Source organism: Leptonychotes weddellii, chromosome 13 (genome assembly GCF_054177405.1).
Source record: "Leptonychotes weddellii isolate Sample4059 chromosome 13, ASM5417740v2, whole genome shotgun sequence".
Lineage (NCBI taxonomy): Eukaryota > Metazoa > Chordata > Mammalia > Carnivora > Phocidae > Leptonychotes > Leptonychotes weddellii.
Genome location: NC_138381.1, coordinates 43,428,621 through 43,448,022, shown reverse-complemented (window position 1 = coordinate 43,448,022; position 19,402 = coordinate 43,428,621). Strand labels below are relative to the sequence as shown.

General features: G+C 41.7%; 1 protein-coding gene across 1 annotated transcript in view; it reads left to right on the top strand.

Moving 5' to 3' along the window:
• The first annotated feature begins 2,898 nt into the window (after positions 1-2,898).
• The window catches only part of LAMA3 (laminin subunit alpha 3), a 250,592-nt gene continuing 234,088 nt past the window's right edge, over positions 2,899-19,402 (top strand). Inside the window, exon 1 of the mRNA XM_081802541.1 lies at positions 2,899-3,545. Coding sequence (XP_081658667.1) covers positions 3,270-3,545 — 276 coding nt within the window. The 5' untranslated portion in view covers positions 2,899-3,269. The remainder of the gene's footprint in view (positions 3,546-19,402) is intronic.

Below are 19,402 nucleotides of genomic sequence, written 5' to 3'. Positions count from 1 at the left end.
TCCAGCTGAGCAGGGAGCCCGACGCGGGGCTCGATCCCAGGACTCTGGGATCATGACCTGAGCCGAAGGCAGAGGCTTAATGACTGAGCCACCTAGGTGCCCCTATGTTTAAATTTTTGAGAAACTGCCCAAGTGTTTTCTAAAGTGTCTGCACCATATTACATCCCCTCAGCAATGTATGAGGGTTCCAATTTCTCCATACCCTCACCAACACTTGTTATTATTTGTCTTTTTGATTACAGCCATCCTAGTGGGTGTGAAGTGGTACCTCATTGTGGGTTTGATTTGCATTTCTTTGATGACTAATGATGTTGAGCATCTTTCCATGTGCTTATTGGTCAATTTTTATATCTTCTTTGAAGAACTGTCTATTCAAAAAATTTTTTTCAGTCATCTAATTTTTTTTTTAATGGCTTAGTAGAGTACTTTATTCTGGATATGACTTTCTTATCAGATATACTATTTGCAAATATTTTCTTCCACCTTTGGGTTGTCTCTACACTTCTTTTGATGGTGTCCTTTGAAGTACAAAAGTTTTAAAATTTGATGAGTTTCAATTATTTTTTCTTTTGTTGCATGTGCTTTTGATTTCATATCTAAGAAACCATTATCTAATCCAAAACCACAAAGATTTACTCTTATGTTTTTGTCTAAGAGTTTTACAGTGTTAGCTCTTACATTTAGGTCTTTGATCCATTTTGAGTTAATTTTTGTATATGGTGTGAGGTAGGCAACCAACTTGATTCATTTGCATGTGGATAGCCAGCTGTCCTAGCACCGTTTATTGAAAAGATTACTCTTTCCCCATTGAGTGGTCTTGGCACTATAAAAATGGTGAAAATTGAGTGACCATAAATGTAAAGGTTTATTTCTGGACTCCCACTTCCATTCCATTGATCTATATGTTTATCCTTAGGCTAGTACCACACTCTCTTGATTACTGTAGGTTTGTATTAAGTTTTGAAATTGGGAAACTGTGAGTCCTCCAATTTCGTTCATCTTTTTCAGGATTGTTTTCGCTGTTCTGGATTCTTCACATTTCCACATGAGTTTTAAGATCACCTTGTCAGTGTGATCTGCAAAAATATTGCCTGGGATTTTGGTAAGGATTCTGTTGAATCTATAGACTGCTTTAGGGAATACTGCCAACTTAACAATATTGTCTCTCAATCCATAAACATGGGATGTCTTTCCATTTCTTTAGATCTTCTTTAATTTCTTCCCAAGATTTTTTTAGTTTTCATTGTATAGGTCTTGCACTTCTTTTGTTAAATTTATTCCTAAGATACTATTCTTTCTGATTCTATAGTAAATGGAATTGCTCTTAATTTAATTTTTGGATTGCTCATTGCTAGTGTTTAGAACTACAATTGATTCTTGTACATGTATTATTTTATATCCATTTTTTTCTGTTAAAATATTGTGAACATCTTTCTATGTCAGAAAATATAGTTCTATAATATTATTTTGGTGACCCTGTAATATTTCACTTTAATATTTTATTTAATAAAAATATTTAATAGAAATCCACTATAATATTTTATCTAACCAGCTCTTTACTATTAGACATTTAGGTTATTTTAAATTAAAAAACAAACTAAAATAACTCTGATACATACTTGCCACTAAATTTTTGCAAACTTTCTTAATTATTTCCTGGATATAAATGTCCACAAGTGGAGTTGTTAGGGCAAAATATATGCACATTGAAGTCATTTGCTAAGTGCTGCAAACATTGCCCCCCTGAAAAGTTACACGTTTTGTTTTTGTTTTCAACCAAGGCTGTGATATTTGATTCCCTTAATTCTGTTTTATTTATTTATTTATTTATTTATTTTTAAAAAGGCTTTCCTAGTTTGATAGGTGAAAGATGAGTCTCATTGGTGCTTTGCTTGCATTTCAATTCCTAGGAAGGTCAAAAAAATTTTCATATGTTTATTCCCCCTGCTAACTATCTTAGGTTTCCTAGCCTTGAGTATTCCACTGTTTATAGTTTTGTGAAAGCAATTTGTATATTAAAGTTATAAATCCTATGTCCTTTCTGGTAAACATTCTCTCCTCATGTGTTTGCCATTTTTGTTTAGTTATGGTGCTTTTGGATATACAAAACTTTCAGTTTCTCTGTCAACTTATCAGTCCTTGTGGTTTCTCCTTTTGGTGTTATACTCACAAATTCCTTTCCCCCTCTTTTTATTTTTGAAGAACAAACAAGATTAAGCCTTCTTCCTAGCACATATCCCAGTATTTAATAAATATGCTGGTCACTTCTCACTCCTTTCAACTGTACCGTCTTTTATGGCTATCTCAATCTTTGCTCAAGCAATGTTCTCACACCCTCCCTCTTTTCCCCTTCTCCTTCCTCGACAGCTCCAACCCTACTTCTCAGAGGCACTCCGGTCAGTCCTGGCCGGGGCAGCAGGGACACTCTCCCTGAATTGCTTAGAGCCCCTTAAGAGGGCTCGGTTTTGGGGAGACATCCTGCAAAGAAGACCAAATCTCGGCCCCGGGATGGGTGTGTCCTCTGCTCAGACGCCAGCGCGACAGCTCCAGTAATTCGCTCAACATCTCTCAGTTTATCTGTAAAATTTAGCAGATCGGGCATCTAAAGACATTCCTCCAAGGTGTTTTCGCAGCTTGGCAAACTACAACCTGCGCTAGCGGTTGTCTTTTAAATGTGCACGTTCCGCCACTCCCCATTCCCCGTGAGCTCCTTCGACCCCAGACTCCGAATGTGGTTGTAGTGCCGCAGATATTATTGGCGCACACAGTTGGAGAAATTGACGCGACCTGTCTTTTGACAATTGAGACGTCCGGGAAACCACAATGCCTTTGATGTAAGCTCTGCAGGCAGTGCCAATGTGCTCTGACGTCTCTCTCACCCAAGCCTTCCCCCTTGTCCGACGTCCAGAGCTGGCTTTCATGACTGGTGTGAGACCGTGAGTCGCTGGAGAGGAGAACTCTGATTTCTGAGCGGGGCGTGGGAAGGTGGGGCGGTCGCGGCCCCCGCCTCAGCCGCCCGGGTGAGAGCCCGGGAACGCCTTTCGCTCTCCCCGCCCGCGAAGTTTGCAGGGCGCAGCGCGCTGCAGAGAGCTGGCCTGCCGGCCCGAGGCTGCGCGCTGTCAGTTCCTGCTCCAGCCGCGGCAGGTTCCACACCAGAGGAGCCGCCCGCACGCCGCGGGCTCCCGGCGCGTGGGGCGGGGGCGCGCATCGGCCGCCGCCCACGCCCGGGGGCTGAGCTCACCCCTCCCGGGAGGATCGTGCGCTGCAGGATGGCGGCGGCCGCGCGGGCTCCAGGCTGCGCATCCAGGCTAGTCCTGCTGCTCCTGCTGCTGCTGCCGCCGCCCGCCGTGAGCCCCGCTCGGGAGCCCCGTGCCGCGGCCCGGCTCAGCCTGCACCCGCCCTACTTCAACCTGGCCGAGGCGGCGAGGATTTGGGCCACCGCCACCTGCGGAGAGCGGGAACCGGGCGGCGCGCGGCCCCGGCCCGAGCTCTACTGCAAGTTGGTGGGGGGCCCCACCGCCCCGGGCAGCGGCCACACCATTCAGGTACGGTCCTGGGAGCGAGCGAAGGGGGCGGGGGGCGAGGGACGGGCCCCCTCCCCGCGCTGGCCAGCGACCCGGAGCAGAAGGAGGGGGCCCTTTCCCCGCGAGCGCTAGGGATCCCAGGCGACCGGGAAGGGCTCCCCCAGGCCCCGCGCGGACCGGCGACCCTGGGAGGTGGGCTCGGTGCCCCGGAGCGATCCTGCGGGAGCTCCTCTCTTGCCAGTTCGCCACCCGAGGCCGGGACCAGTAGAGTGCGCGAGCTAAGTGAAGGCTGAGGTTAAGTTTGCGGGCGCAGCAGAGAAAGTCCCGAGGTGCGCTCCGGGGTGCATGAAACCGTCTCCCCATCCTGCCTCCGTCACTCAGGTAGCGCCCGGCCAGGCCATGAGTGCCCCTCCCCCACCCACCCCCAGCTTCACTGGCGCGCGTCGTTCCAGGCCCTTCTGTCTCCCCGACCTTATTCGGAGAAGTTGGTAGCAGTGGGTTTCCGTGGCGTGTTGGGAGAGAACTTTTAGGTTATATCTGCAGCATCACTCCGATGGTGCCCCTCACGGCAGTGCCCGAAGCGCCACCGCTCAGGGTCACTGGGGCGAATGAGACTTGAAATGGGCAGAGATGGACACGGCGCTCAGGGGCCATCAGACTCATCCCGCGAACACCTGGTGTAAATGATAGTGTTGCTGGTGCTTAATCAGCATCTGGAGGTGTGCCAGGTCTTTACACAGGGCCCCTCACAACAGCGCTGGGAACCGGAGCGGGTGAGCAGGTTAGGAAACGTGCCAGAGTCTTAACGTAAGGCAGCGGGATTTGAACCCAGTCCTGACTGGAAATCCTCTTTACACTGAGCCGTGATTCATAATTGCCTCCCTTGTTCTACTGGGAACTATTGCTGAGGAATGGGAAAGTGCTGCCGGAAGAGGGAGTAATTTTGGAGCTTGGGCTCCAAAAGCAAAAGATTGTCATTGAGAATCTAGGTCATGGTTTAGAAACTCTTGGTTGCGCACTTCATAAACGACAAATTGTTGAACATGCAGTGCCAGTAAGTGCTTATTTACTTGTAAATTATATGCATGTATTGCTTTATTAATATATTTTGTGTACTAGAAGACAGGCAAGAATAGAAATAAAAAGATAAAATAACAATGATGAAAATACTTTTAAATTTTCTTTATTAACAGCGCCAAATAATTTTGCTTTCTCTAAATATTTAATTTCTGATTGTAACTATTTATAAATATACAAATGTAATTATGTATATCATTATTTTTGACAAGTTTAGCTTAGCACTTACGATCTGGTAATTCAAGGTTGGTTTTACATTAATAGTCGAAATTAGTAGTTGTCATAGCTGAAAAGATACCTCAAAAATCTGTAGATTCAAGGAGAAGGACCACTGCATTGACCAGTGAGCTCCAGAACCAGCTGCATAATTCACAGAGCCCAGTGCAAAATGAAAATCTGAGCCCCTTGTTCAAAGATTATGAATTTCAAGATGGTGATAGCAGAGCATCAAATTAAGTGAGGGGCCTTTCAGAGCATGGGGTTCTGTGTAACTGCACAGGTCTGATACTGTCTGAATTCACTAAATCATGGTACTCATATTTCTGCCCCATCCTTCAATCATTCTAAAAAAATTTTAAAGTAGACACTTGACCAGTCAATGTTTGCTTTTCAGGTGGCATTTAGTACTTCCTGGTGGGAAGGTATTATGTTTTAATGGTTTAAAAAAATAGATTCAAAACTCACTGCAAGTAGTTTTCTGGAAAATACTAAAATACATTACAAAATTATGTGTCCAGGTTTTTAAACTGTGCAAATAGGAGAACTTTTAGAGTAACCCAGTTCCGTCTTTTCAGCAACAAAAAAATGAAACATTTCCAAACATCTATTTTCCAAAACACTCTTTTCAAAAGCGTACATTTCTTTAGAATAGTATTTGCTTTTTCACACATTGTTGAAACAACACCTTTACTTTGGTAGGTACCTCTATTTTTTGGTAAATATTTATCAGGTGGTGTATTACTGGCAGCTACTTGTCAGCCCAGAAAAAGCAAATTTGGAATTTTTTGTGAAAAAAAATTGTGACTCATCTTTAAATTTCAAAGTCTTTTAAGTACTTTACCATGAGATAAGCAGTAGATCTGTGTCATCAAAAGAATTTCTTTGTCACTCCTCATTTTAGTACAAGATTGGAACTGTTCTGCTGTCTAGGGGAATAGAATCCCCACGTCCACTTAACCAGGCCCACGTAAGCTTCGCTGTGTCGTGGTCAGATGAGAGCCTGATGGAACCCCTCCTCCTCTTCCCTTGGGCAAACAGACACTCAGGACCATTGTGACCAGCTGACTTGTGGACAGGGTAAAGGCCCTAAGCAGTCTGCACATTAAATACTAGTCAAACTGAATTTCTTCATTTTTAAGTAAAATATACACGTTTTGATAGTCCCTTCTGGCCACTGCATTGGATTACCTGGCACATCCAACTTTGGAGAGAGCTGTTCTGACTATGGGAAGAGTAAATGCAAGGGGAGGAAATTTTCAACTGTCTCCTCTCCCCTAGATTTGCCTAGGAATGGGCCAACCTTCATTCTCTGCAACTTCCATTTTCTTTTGAGTGCTCATAGGTTGGTACTACCGTCTTGGAGGTGCAGAAAAGTCATATTTTCTGTTCTGATTGAGTTTCCAGGATAGGTCCTCAAACCTTGGTTCACAGTCCTAGATAGAGTAGGAAGTGGCTTTTCTGAGGTCGTTCAGCAGACTGTATTTCTAGGCCAAGCTATAGCCTGTGGAAAAAGGATGCCATCTGGTGTTATACCTTATTCTTCCCTAAAAATAAAGGGTGAACAAGAGCTCTGCTGAATAGTGCTTTCTGCTTTCACAGCTGAGGGCTTGAAAAGATGTACTGATTGCTGATGTGAGAGGCTCTTACCTCATGAGGACAGAAGTGTGTTGGAGAAGAGATGGGGAAAGGGAGTTCTAGAAGCTGGGCTATTAGATGCTCACTCTAGCCCAGTGTTGGCAGCCGCTGGTGCAGACCCACCTTTCAGGAAACTGAGGGGTGATAGGAGAAGGGTGGGAGGTTATGACTGATCAGTTGGTTGTACCCGAATGATGATTATCTTGAATCTGTTTATGCTCAAGTTCGGAAATGGAGAAGAGTTAACTAAAACAGTTCTGTTTCTTTGAGCTTTCTAAAAATAAATCTTTAGGGCTAGCCAGGATTCAGAATTTCAGGCCGGAAGGATTTTGCAAAAAGATGTAAAAAAATGAGTAAAAATCGCATCTTAGAATAAAGCCTGGGTTTATGGTCCTGACTCTATAATAATAATGCTGATTCTTGAATGGTAGCATGTGTCAATAGGTAGGGCATTTTAAAAGTCTGAATTTTGTTTATTGTGTGAAAAATGTTCACTGTGGTTTCTCTGGATTTCAAATTCATTAAATAAGATTTTATATACTTGTTACTGCTCAGACATTAAGTTTTTGGTGTTTGAGAGTTCTTTGATTCAGGGATTTTGTCTGTCTGGTTCATAGCTGTATCCTATGCTTAGCACAAAGCCTGGAACAGTATATGTGCTTAGAAAATACTGAAGGAAAAGATAGTGTAATGAAGACACAGCTAAGGACTGTAAAGAAGTTAATGTAAAGAATAGATAAGAAAAATGCATAAATTAATTCTATTCTGCTAAGAAGTTAAGTATGACTGAAATCTATCACACTTTATGCTTCAATTTTAAATGTTTCCTTATCTATGGAATCATAGGTATGATTATTATTTACTGACATCTGATAAAGATGATGGTAAAATGTAAGTGGAAGGCGGTATTGAAAATATAACCTTGTGTTTGGTTTAGCTTGGCATAAACACTACACTCAAAAGGAGTGGCGTGAACATATTTACCAAACATACGATATCGATTTTGTTCAACACATCTTCCGTTACGTTCCTTCGTTGCATTATAATTTATGCACAGGAATGTGTATCTAGTCTGAATGAAAATGGTAGAGAAGTGCACACATGTGAATTACAGCCAAGAGCAAGAATGCTTGCCACAAAGTGGTCTAGGTTGTGTGTTTGTGTAACTTGGACTAATGGCCATAAACAGGAAACTCAATTTCACTAAGGCTGTTTATAGAACCATTGTGAAAGAGAAACCATTTGTTAGCTTCAACAAGGGCCTTTTCTTTTGTGAAACTGATAGGAAAGTCTTGAGCAAAGGCTGAGAAATCAAAGACATTTACTATTCCGTTGATATATTTGTAACAATTCTTCACGATAAGAGTTATTTTGAGACTTCAGACAAATGACTACAGTCAGCAATTTAAAGATGAATGATCCTTTTTAAAAATGATTTTCCCCATAGTTCCGTGTGAACATTAGCTGAAGTTTAGCAATGAAAGTTTATGTGCAAATCATTCAAAGACTAACATAAATGTTTTCCTTTGGAGAGCCACGTTCCCTCACCAGCAAAGGAACATGGTTCCACACACCAGAATGTCAGCAATTTAAATTTTTGCTTCAACAAATCACAGATTACTGGAGCTCATGGATCTTCAGGGTTGTGGAAGGTGAATAGTTGGAAATGGGGATGTTCAGTCCTTGAATTGCAGGATTTTACTTCATGCTCTGAATTACCTGTGCCATTGAGAACATGGATCATTTAATCTGAGAAAAAGAAGTAAATAGTATAAGGAAAGAGAAAGACAAAAGGTTATTAATTTCAGCCCCTCACTTATGAGAAAACTATACTTATTTAACCCATTACAGAAAGTTAGCTGTGTTCATTTTACCTCTTTAATGCATATATGAATGTGAAAACTACACATTTTCTTCATTTTTTACCAAAACTAGTTTGAAGTATGTGAGTCATTTTTAACAGTTTTATTGAGGCATAATTTAGATACTATAACATGCATCCATTGTAGGTGTGACTTAAATATTTTAAAATAAATTTATAGAGTTGTGCAACTATCACTAGAACCCAGTTTTAGAACATTTCCATCAGCTCCAAATTTTCTCTTGTGTCTACACACTCAATTTCTGCATCTATTTCCACTACTATGATTTCTGTCTCTAAAAATTTTTCATTTCTGTAAATTTCATATAAATGGAATTATACAATATGCGGTCTTTTGTGTCTAACTTTTTTTTAAGAGGGGGAGGAGGGTGGTGGAGCAGAGGGAGAGGTAGAGAGTCTTAAGCTGACTCCACACCCAGCGAGGAGCTGGACACGGGGCTTGATCTCACGACCCTGAGACCAAGACCTGAGCCGAAATCAAGAGTTGGATGCTTAACTGACTGAGCCACCTGAGCGCCCCTTTTGTGTCTGACTTCTTTTACTAGGCATAATGATTTTGAGGTTGTTAATATTGCTGTATGATTTAGTAGTTTGCTTCTTTTTATTGCAGAAAATAGTATGCCATTGTATAGCTATACCTCATTTTCTTTATCCAAATCATGGACATTTGGACTGTTTTTAGGTTTTGGCTACTATAAGTAATGCTGCTATGAACATTCACAAACAAATCTTTGTGTGGACATAAGTTTTCAGTTTTCTTGGGTTGATTCCTAGGAGTGGAATTGCTGGATCACATAGTAAATTTATGTTTAAGTTTTTGAGAAACTACCAATTATTGAAATGGAGTACTGATGTCTCCAATTAATGTTATAGAACTATTTGTCCCTTCAGTTCTGTCAATTTTTGCTTCATGTATATTTGAGGCTTTTTTTGTTTGGTATAGATATATTTACACTGTTATATCTTCTTGAAGGATTGGCCCTTCTATCAGTGTGTCATGTGTGTCTTTATCTTTTGTAACAATTTTTGACTTAAAGTTTATTTTGTCTGATATTAGTATAACCACCCCATCTCTCTGGATTATCATTTGCATAGAATATCTTTTTTTGTCCTTCAATTTTCAATTTATTTGTGTCTTTGGATCTAAAGTGAATCTTTTGTAGATCTGCATTGTGGCTTTTTTTTTTTTTTAAATCCATTCTGCAAATTTTTGCCTTTCCGTTGGTAAGTCTAATCCATTTACATTTAAAGTGATTACTATAAGGAGGACCTTACTTCTGCTATTTTGCTATTTGTTTTCTATATGTCTTATATTTTTTAGTTCCTCAATTCCTCTGTTACTACCTTTTTTTGTGTTTAATTTCTTTTTCTTTTTTTAAAGGTTTTATTTATTTATTTGACAGAGACACAGCGAGAGAAGGAACACAAGCAAGGGGAGTGAGAGAGGGAGAAGCAGGCTTTCCGCTGAGCAGGGAGCCTGATGCAGGGCTTGATCCCAGGGCCCTGAGATCATGACCTGAGCTAAAGGCAGACACTTAACGACTGAGCCACCTAGGCACCCCTAATTTCTTTTTCTAATGAACGATTTTCATTTCCTCCTCATTTACTTTTCTATATATTTTAAAATTATTTTCATAGTGGTTACTCTGGGGATTACAATTAACACCCTAAGTTTGTAACAGTCCAGTTTGAGTTGATATCAGATTAGCTTCAGTAGCATTTAAAACTCTGCTTCTATACAGGTCTGTCCCCCCTCTTTATGATGTTATTGTCACAAATTAGATCTTTACACACTGTTGCCCATTGACATAAATATATAATTATTGTTCTGTGCATTTGTTTTGTAAATCATATGGGAAAAACCAAAAATCCAATAATTCTGGCTTTTGTATTTATCTATGTAGTTAACTATACTGGTGTTTTTTATTTCTTTGTATGGCTTTTAGTTATTGTCTAGTATCCTTTCATCTCAGCTAAAGGACTCCTTTAGCATCTCTAGCCTTTTAGCTTTCAATAGGGCAGGTCTACCAGCAACAAACTCCTTCAGCTTTTGTTTATTTGGGAATGTCCTAATTTCTCCCTCATTTTTGAAGGATAATTTTACCAGGTATGGCATTCTAGATGACAGTTTTTTCCTTTCAACATTTTAAATATATCATCTCAATGCCTTCTGGCTTCCATGGTTTCTGATGAAAAATAGGCTGTTAATCTTATTGAGGATCCCTTGTATGTGATAAATTGCTTCTCTTTTTCTGTTTTCAAGATTTTCTCTTTGTCTTTTGACAGTTTCATTGTAATGTGTCTTGGTGTGGATCTCTTTGAGTTTGTCCTTCTTGGAGTTCGTTAAGTTTCTTGGATGTGTAGATTCATGTCTTTAATCAGATTTGGGACATTTCAACCATTATTTCTTCCAGTATCCTTTCTGCCTCTTTCTCGTTCTTCTGTGAGACTCCCATAATGTGTATATTGGTCCATAGGTCAAGGTCCTACAGGTGCTTTGAGCTTTTTTATTTTTGTTCATTCTTTTTTCTTTCTTATTCTCAGGCTAGATATTTTCAACCAACTTATCTTTAAGCTCACTGATTATAAGTTGTTGTAGGTTTTTGAATAGATTGCAGAGTTCTGAAAATGTTCATTTTGACAGCTTTTTTTGTGAAATTAATTGTTGCTTTAGTGGAGGAACAGATCCTTGAAGCTCTCTCCTCTGCCATTTTTGTTGACATCCTTACATCTTCTTTTTGAATGCATCCTTGCTTTCTGGTACTATAACATGTTCCAGGGCCATTTTTAATTTTTTTTGCTCCTGACTTGGAACCAACTGGTCTTTCAAGGAGCATTGTTTGTTTATTTATTATTATTATTATTTATTATTATTATTGTTTATTTATTATGGGTGTGGTATTTGGAAACCAAGATGTGGGTATCAGGTAAATGCTCATTGTTACTAGTGTATCATTGCTTTTAGACCCTTTCAGTGGGCAGAGCTAGGAAATATATGAATATCTACTAATTTATATATGCACACACATCTACACTGGAGATGCAATTGATTTTTGCATATGGGTCTTGTATCCTATGACCTTGCTGTAGTTTTTTTGTAGACTCTTCAGTATTTTCTACATACAGAATTACATGTGTTTTATTTTTTCATTTCCAATCTGTATGCCTTTAATTTCTTTCTTTTTTTTTTAACTCATTCATTCATCACAAACACTTATTAAGTGGGTCTTACATGCCAGGCATCATGTTTGATGCTGAGGATGCAAAAATGATCCAGACATGATCTTTCTGTAGATTACTAGTGTTTTTATGGCCTAATTTTCTTAAAAGACCAGAGAAACTCCTATGAGGGAAAATAGGATATCATCTTATTGTATAGATCTTCAAATTACTCTCATTTAGAGGTGACTAACTCTGGCTCTACAATCATGTAGACCCGAGTTTGAATTCTAACTCTAAAGCTCTTTGACCTTGGAAAATTGCATAATCTCAGTTTCCGCATATATAAAACAGAATTAATAATAGTGTCTATCTCACACATGTATTGGGAGGATAGAAAGCACTCAGCATATATTGTGGCACATAGTGCTCAGTAAATGTGTTTTTTCATGGCATGAAAAAATTGTTAGGTAAGATTTCTAAAGTGGTGAACTACAACAATGATTTTCCACAATAGTCACTTAAAATTTTTGAGTAAAAAATTCTTTTTTTTTTTAAGATTTTATTTATTTATTTCACAGAGACAGAGATAGCGAGAGCAAGAACACAAGTGGGGGAGTGGGAGAGGGAGAAGCAGGCTTCCCGCTGAGCAGGGATCCCGACATGGGATTCGATCCCAGAACCCTGGGATCATGACCTGAGCTGAAGGCAGACGCTTAACGACTGAGCCACCCAGGCGCCCTTTTTTTTTTATTTTTTAAGATCTTATTTATTTGGAGAGAGAATGTGAATGAGTGGTGGGAGGAGCAAAGGGAGAGGGAGGGAGAATCCCAAGCAGACTCCTCACTGAGCATGGAGCCCTACACAGGGCTCAATCTCAGGACCCTGAGATCATGACCTGAGCCAAAATCAAGAATCAGACACTTAACTGAGCGAGCCATCCAGGCACCTCTAAAATATTATTTTGATAATGAAGTGTACAGTGCATTATATACTGAACATATTTGGCATGCTAAATTATCCACAGGCAAAGTGACTCTTCTAGGATAACAATGTTAAATTGTTTTGGTACTGTGTTGATAACTAATTTAGATATTATTTGTTTACACAGGGACACATTTTTATGGCAATTAAAGAGTTATTTTGGGGGGAGGGCAGCCATGGAATTGGACGAGGAACAGCTGTCCACACAGCCAGCCTTGGAGACCGAGGGCTTGCACTTCCTGCAGGTCACAGTGAGTCCCCTGCTAGTCCCTATGGCTGGCACATCACCCGCTGAAGGTGTTCAGCTGCATCCTTCTCTGTGTGGTGTTTCAGAAGCTTTCCACCTAGCTGAGGGCCTTGAGGCAGAGGCAACTGGATGGCTGTGGAACCTGATGTCATTAAAGGACAAGAGGCTGTAGCAGCTGCTTGTTTGAAAATGCAAGAGGAATTAAAGGCACAGGGTGAAAAGTATAAGGAAAAACTAAGACAGTTCGAAGAACAAAAAAAGGAGACAGAAGATTGGAATGTGGGACAGCATGCAAGAAGGAAAAACGTACAATGGAAATGTAAGAAAGCCCCCAGAAGAAGAGAGTGCTGGGCTTTCAATCTCATCAGTCATTGTGAAATGAAAATCTGACAGAAAGCCTTTGCGGGGAGGTGGTTACCACCCTTTGTCTGGTGAAGGAGGTGGAACCTACTCCTGGAGACCTGGGCAGAGGCACATCATCAGGTAGATGAGGCTGAGAATCTTGTTAGTGACGCCTTTGACGTTAGCAAGATGAATCCTTAACCCTCAATTCGGTTGCCTGATGCACGTTTTTCACAGTGACTAGCCATGGGGGGGAGGTTTATTTCTTTTCTTTACTACACCTGTACCTTTAATGGTTGATGTCAGCATAGGACATAGACATCAGCACCAGCAGTAGGGGCAGTTGGTCACACTTCACTAAAGCCAGTGACTGCGTTCACTGATTTCATAGGTAATTGCTAGTTGGTAGATAAAGGTAGATTAACAGTCTTGATAAAAGAGATCTAGTAATGGTTCTTCAAGTTAGAAGCCCCAGCTGGTACGAGAGTCTCTGTGACAGGTTGTGCTGAATGATGTCTTTCTTGTAAATGGTGAGCCCACCAGTGAGGATTTCTGATGCAGACAGATGATGGGGTTGTTTCTACATATTTATTGTTATGTACAGAACTTTGGAAAAAAGAAACTGTAAATATTTAAAAAAATGCAAAGAACATTTTTAGCATCTTTATTAAATTCAAGGAAACTCTTTATGAACTTGAATTTGTCTATCAAACACTAAACAACTTTTTAGCATTCCAAAAAAAGTAACCATTCCATTCCATTCTGGAACCATTTGCCTAGTGAGGAAAAAGTTTCATTAAATGGTACCTCAGTGGTCTTAGTCAGTGGAATTGACTGTATACATGGGCTTCTGGCCAAGGGACATGTGGGGGCTGAAATCCAGCCTGGGCAAGGCTCTATCTGCTCAGAGGCAGTGAGACTTTTTTCTGCTTCATAAAAAAAAAGAGCTTTTTGCATGAGCTAGCAGGGCGTTGATTAGATCCCTCATGCCAACAGGGTGGAAAATGCCCAGGGGAAAGCCAACTCTTTGAATCTCATGTGTCCTGCCATTTTTTCAATGTTATTGTATTTTCTTAGTGGTTTTCCCATCCTAGATGCTCAGAAAACACATGTGAAATTAATAAATGAACATTAGCTAGAGAGAAATATGGGTTTTAATGAGATTATTTATGCAGAGCTTAACTGTGAGAAGTGGGAAAAAGAATTCTCCACTACTTTCAAGTTATGCCATTTACTGCATATACTGTGTACAGAAATGATACAAATAAAGAGGCAGAAGGGTGAGCAGGGAGAACAGCCTAGTGATCAGGGGACTTACTTCCCTGCTCAGTGCAAGGTATTAGTTTAACACACACTTATATAACACTTACTGATGCTTGGCACTGTTCTAAAGCACCTTACATGTACTGAATTCTTCATCCTCATAACCACTTATGAAGGGGCTACTCTTAGTGTGCTCATTTTACAGATGAGAAAACTGAAGCACAGAGAGGTTAAGTGATTTGTTTAAGATCAGAATGCTACTACGTGGTATGGCCAGGGACTCCAGCTGCAGAGTTCATGCTCATACCCATCTACTAACTATTCCTTCCTCAGAGTTGCAGCCAAACAGTGCACCATCTTGCTAATTCCATTCATTATCTTGGAGCCATTTATCTTCATGTCTGGTGTCCTTATTAGCTAGATCTTGAGCTCTCTGAGGGTGGGGCCACAGTTTCCTGCTCGTGTCTGTCTTCCCTGTAGCAGCATGTCACGGATACTCCATAGATGATTTTTGAAGAAACTTTCAAAGGACAACACCATCATAGAATTTTCCCATTGGAGCAACACCTTGATAGAAGTGCTGTTTGACAAAAAAAATACCTGAATTTCAACAACCTGCCTTTGGAAGGCAGGTGTGGCCCTGATGTGTTAAATTTCAAAGTAGAGGTATCTGATACAGCGGCCAAGACCAAGAAGCTACAAGAGACAAGAAAGATTCCTTCCTCTACAGATTTCAGAGGAAGCAGGGCCCTGCCAACACCTTGATTTCAGACTTTTAGCTTCCAGAATCGAGACAAGACATTTCTGTTGTTCTCAGCCTTCAGAACTTTGCTATGGTACTTTGCTATGGCAGCCCTGGGAGGCTAATACAGTAACTGTTTGTCTTTTGGGCTGCCATAACAAAGTAGTATAGATTGGGTCACTTATAAACAACAGAAATTTATTTCTCACAGTTCTGGAGGCTGGGAAATCCAAGGTCAAGGTGTGGGCAGGTTCAGTGTCTGGTGAAGACCCACTTCTAGTTCATGGTTTTTTCGCTGTGTCCTCACATGGTAGGAGAGGTGAGCAATCTCTCTGGGTCCTCTCTTATAAAGACACTCGTCCCATTCAGCTCATCCTCATACCATCATCTTGGGGGTTAGGACTTAACATATGGAATTGCGGGAAGGGGGACACACAAATATGCAGTCCATTGCAGTCATTTAACTTTAAATCAGATAACCAGTCTCTTAATCAGTCAGCTGTACTTACTGACTATTCAGTGTGTGAGTTATCTGTGTGTGGGAGAGTGAGGATGAAGGGCACTGTATGAGGCCCCCGGGGTAGTTCTAGGCTCTCTGTTCTTGAGACTTCGCAATCTGGCAACTCAAAGTGTAGTCTCAAAATAGAATGAGGATTGCTCTTGGCTGAACAAATATTTAGGGATCACCCACCTTGAGGCATATTTATTTATTTATTTAAAGATTTTATTTATTTGGCAGAAAGAGACACAGCTAGAGAGGGAACACAAGCAGGGGGAGTGGGAGAGGGAGAAGCAGGTTTCCTGCAGAGCAGGGAGCCCTATGCGGGGCTCGATCCCAGGACCCTGGGATCATGACCTGAGCCGAAGGCAGATGCTTAACGACTGAGCCACCCAGGTGCCCTGAGGCATCTTTAAGTATGAAGAACGTATCAGAAGGGCATAAAGTAAGGATTGACTAATGCAGGTGAGACTCTGGGAGTTTGGGAACAATGGATACATGGATACCGTGAGCCTTGGATCCCTTTTGCACAGAGCCTGGTGGTTGGATGATTCCTTCACCACTAGTGAGGGCTGAGGGGCTGCGTCAGGGGAAGGATGGGGTGGGATTGTGAAATGAAAGGCCCAATTCCCCATGTCCTGGGATTTGCTCTGCGGAGACTAAATATTGCTGAGGATTTGTGTGCACCAGAAGACATCGGTGGCCAGGATTCTAATCAAGGTCATTCGCATAGTGATGTGAAGAGTACAAAAATTTCAGACTTTCAAATTTTCCTGTTGTCTTCTCTGTTTCCAGGTGGCTTTCCTATTTCATGGTGACAACTGATCACTTAATGTATCTTTAATATGATCTTGAATGTTTTTAATGAACCAGAAAAATTAGAAAATGGTGGGAGACCCCATTAGGAAAATCTCTTAGTAAGAGTGCCATAAACTAGTTGAAGTTTTTTTTTTTTCTTTCGTTTTCTTTCATTATCTTTTAGGTTAACTTAGTAGTCTTTTATCTGAGTAAAAATATAAAAATATTGAGGTTACTCTTTCTAACAGTAATAAAATCTTCATTCCCTCTCTCTGAGCGCCATGTAACTCTTCGTACCTCCCATACACTTGGTGTTACCTGCAGCCTCCATTTTCTTTGATCACTTGCCTGCCTCGGTTCTGGGTGTTGTTCTCTCTGGCTATTACGTACAATGATTGTCACTCTAGCTTAGGAGGATTGGAGCTGAAATAAATCACATTTAGAACTGCTCGACCAACCACAAGGAAGATGAGGCCGGGGGCCTTCAGAATCATGACAGAGACGTTTGCAACCAGTGGCTCTCCATCTTCACTGAAGACAAATAGAAGGGGATGTGTAATGTTGCATCACAAAGGATTGGGATCAGCTGTGGGCAGAACTGCCTATGCAGAGTGCACTGCATCACTGAAAGGGCTTTTAAAGAAGAGGGGATGAGAGTCCTTTACTAGGTCAAAATCCCGTGTGTCATCTTGTAGGCCCATCTGCAGATAATTAGAAGGCTTTGACTGGCAGGCCTCCTGGCAGAAGCTGCCCTCCCCACACCGGACCTGTACACAGTGAGTACGTTGCACTTTTCTGCAGGGAGTTAGAACCAAGGGTTCAGGTCCCCCTGGACCAGCCATGCTCGTACGCGTCTCTGCATTCCCAGCCCAGGAGCCTTGAATCCGAGGCCTCCAGTGGAGGTACCTGGTACTTCCCAGGTGCCTGCCCTGAGACTTATGGGCTGCTCTGGCTGAGGCCCTTTTCCCCATGCTGACTGGGTATTCTTCTACTCCCACTCTCTCCTCCTTACCCTCAATCCTCTGGGCTCATAAAAAGGCAGGAGCCTTTTGTTTGGGTAGTGGGATACTTCTCCTGTCATCTGACCCCTGCCTGGTGCTGTTTCATGGGGGAAAAACAGAACACTGGGATGCTGGCATCTTTGCCTCTTGCCTTCACTGTTGCAGTGAATGAATAAGGTCTCGAGTGTTACTTTCAGATTGGCTTGTTGTCCTCATTGACCATCTCAGCACCTGGAAGCTCAACTGGAGTTGGTAGAACTTTTGTGGATGATATTTTTAAAAGGTTTATTTATTTATTTGAGAGAGGGAAAGAGAGAGAGGGAGCAAGTGCAGGGTTGGGGAGGAGCAGAGGGAGAGGGAGAGGGAGAGAGAATCCTCAAGCCGACTCCCCACTGAGCACGGAGCGCGATGCAGGGCTCGATCCCATGACCCTGAGATCACGACCTGAGCCAAAATCAAGAGTCAGATGCTTCACCGACTGAGCCACCCAGGCGCCCCTGGATGATTCTTAATGTAGATTCTTTTTTTTTTTTTTTTTAAAGATTTTATTTATTTATTTGAGAGAGAGGATGAGAGGAGAGAGAGAGCACATGAGAGGGGGAAGGGTCAGAGGGAGAAGCAGACTCCCCGCCGAGCAGGGAGCCCGATGCGGGACTCGATCCCGGGACTCCAGGATCATGACCTGAGCCGAAGGCAGTCACTTAACCAACTGAGCCACCCAGGCGCCCCTTAATGTAGATTCTTATCAACGAAGGCAAGAACTGCTACCTGGGGATGTGTGTGTACACACACTTGTGTGTGATATTCATCCACTCCTGTATTGAACAAATATTATTGACATGTATGTGCCGGGCACAGAGGAGACTGGGAATACAAATCTGAACAAGGCAAGAAAGGGCTCTACCTACATGGAGGTGACATTCTATGGGGAGACTGCAACCAGTGAATAAATATACACAATAATTATGGATTGTGGTTGTATCTTGGAGAGAATAAGCAGGATTTTGTTAAAGTGATTGATGAAGGCAAGCTTCTCTAGGTTCGGTAGATGGAGAAGCTTTTCTAAGGATGTGTTATTGATACAGCAGCTGGGGGTTGAGAAGAAATCAGCCCCATGAAGAGGGTGGGAAAATGTGTTCCATTTAGAGGGACCAACAGGTACAGGGGCTGTGAGGTGGGAAAATGCATGGCGTGTTCTAAGAATTCAGAAAGCTGTGCTGCCCTCGTTGTTATGTATTTTGAATGTTATGCCCGAGTGAGATCTCTGTAGCCCTTCCAGAATTTATAAATGCTTCGTTTTATTTTTGTGTGTATTTATACCCTTTCCAGTCCTCAAAAGATTTGAGGGGACTGATGAAATTTAAAAACCTTGAACAAAAGAGTGGAGGGAATGGGACAATGGGAAAATAAAGCCATGAAGAGTATAATTACTTCAGAAGAAGATTAATAACTGAAAGGGAATTGAAAGGGAAAAACTTGGCTTGAGGAATGAATCAGGTCAGGGTCAGACTGTGTCCCCCAAGGGCAGTGTCTGGCTCTTAGCAGGTCAGTAGTTGGTGGTTGAATGAATACACTATTAGCGCAGACGTGTTCTCATAAATTTAGGCTTTGGCATGAAACTCTCAGGAGGAAGTACTTTGGGTTTGGGGGCTCGAGGGGGCAGGCGTAAATGTGACCTGGCCTACTTTGTAAACCTGAACTTGTGTTAGAGCAGGCCACTTACATGCAAGTACAGGTACCAAGGGACCCCTTCTTGCCAGTGAAATGCCAACACAGTGTAGAGAGAACAAGAGGATAGAGGGAGAAGTAGAAAGAAGAGGAATGTATGGAGACCATTAAAATATGAGTTTAAAGACTTCCAGAAGGAATTTCTTGGGTTCTTTCTTTTTTTTTTTTAATTTTTTATTGTTATGTTAATCCCTATACATTACATCATTAGTTTTAGATGTAGTGTTCTATGATTCATTGTTTGTGCATAACACCCAGTGCTCCATGCAGAACGTGCCCTCCTCAATACCCATCAACAGGCT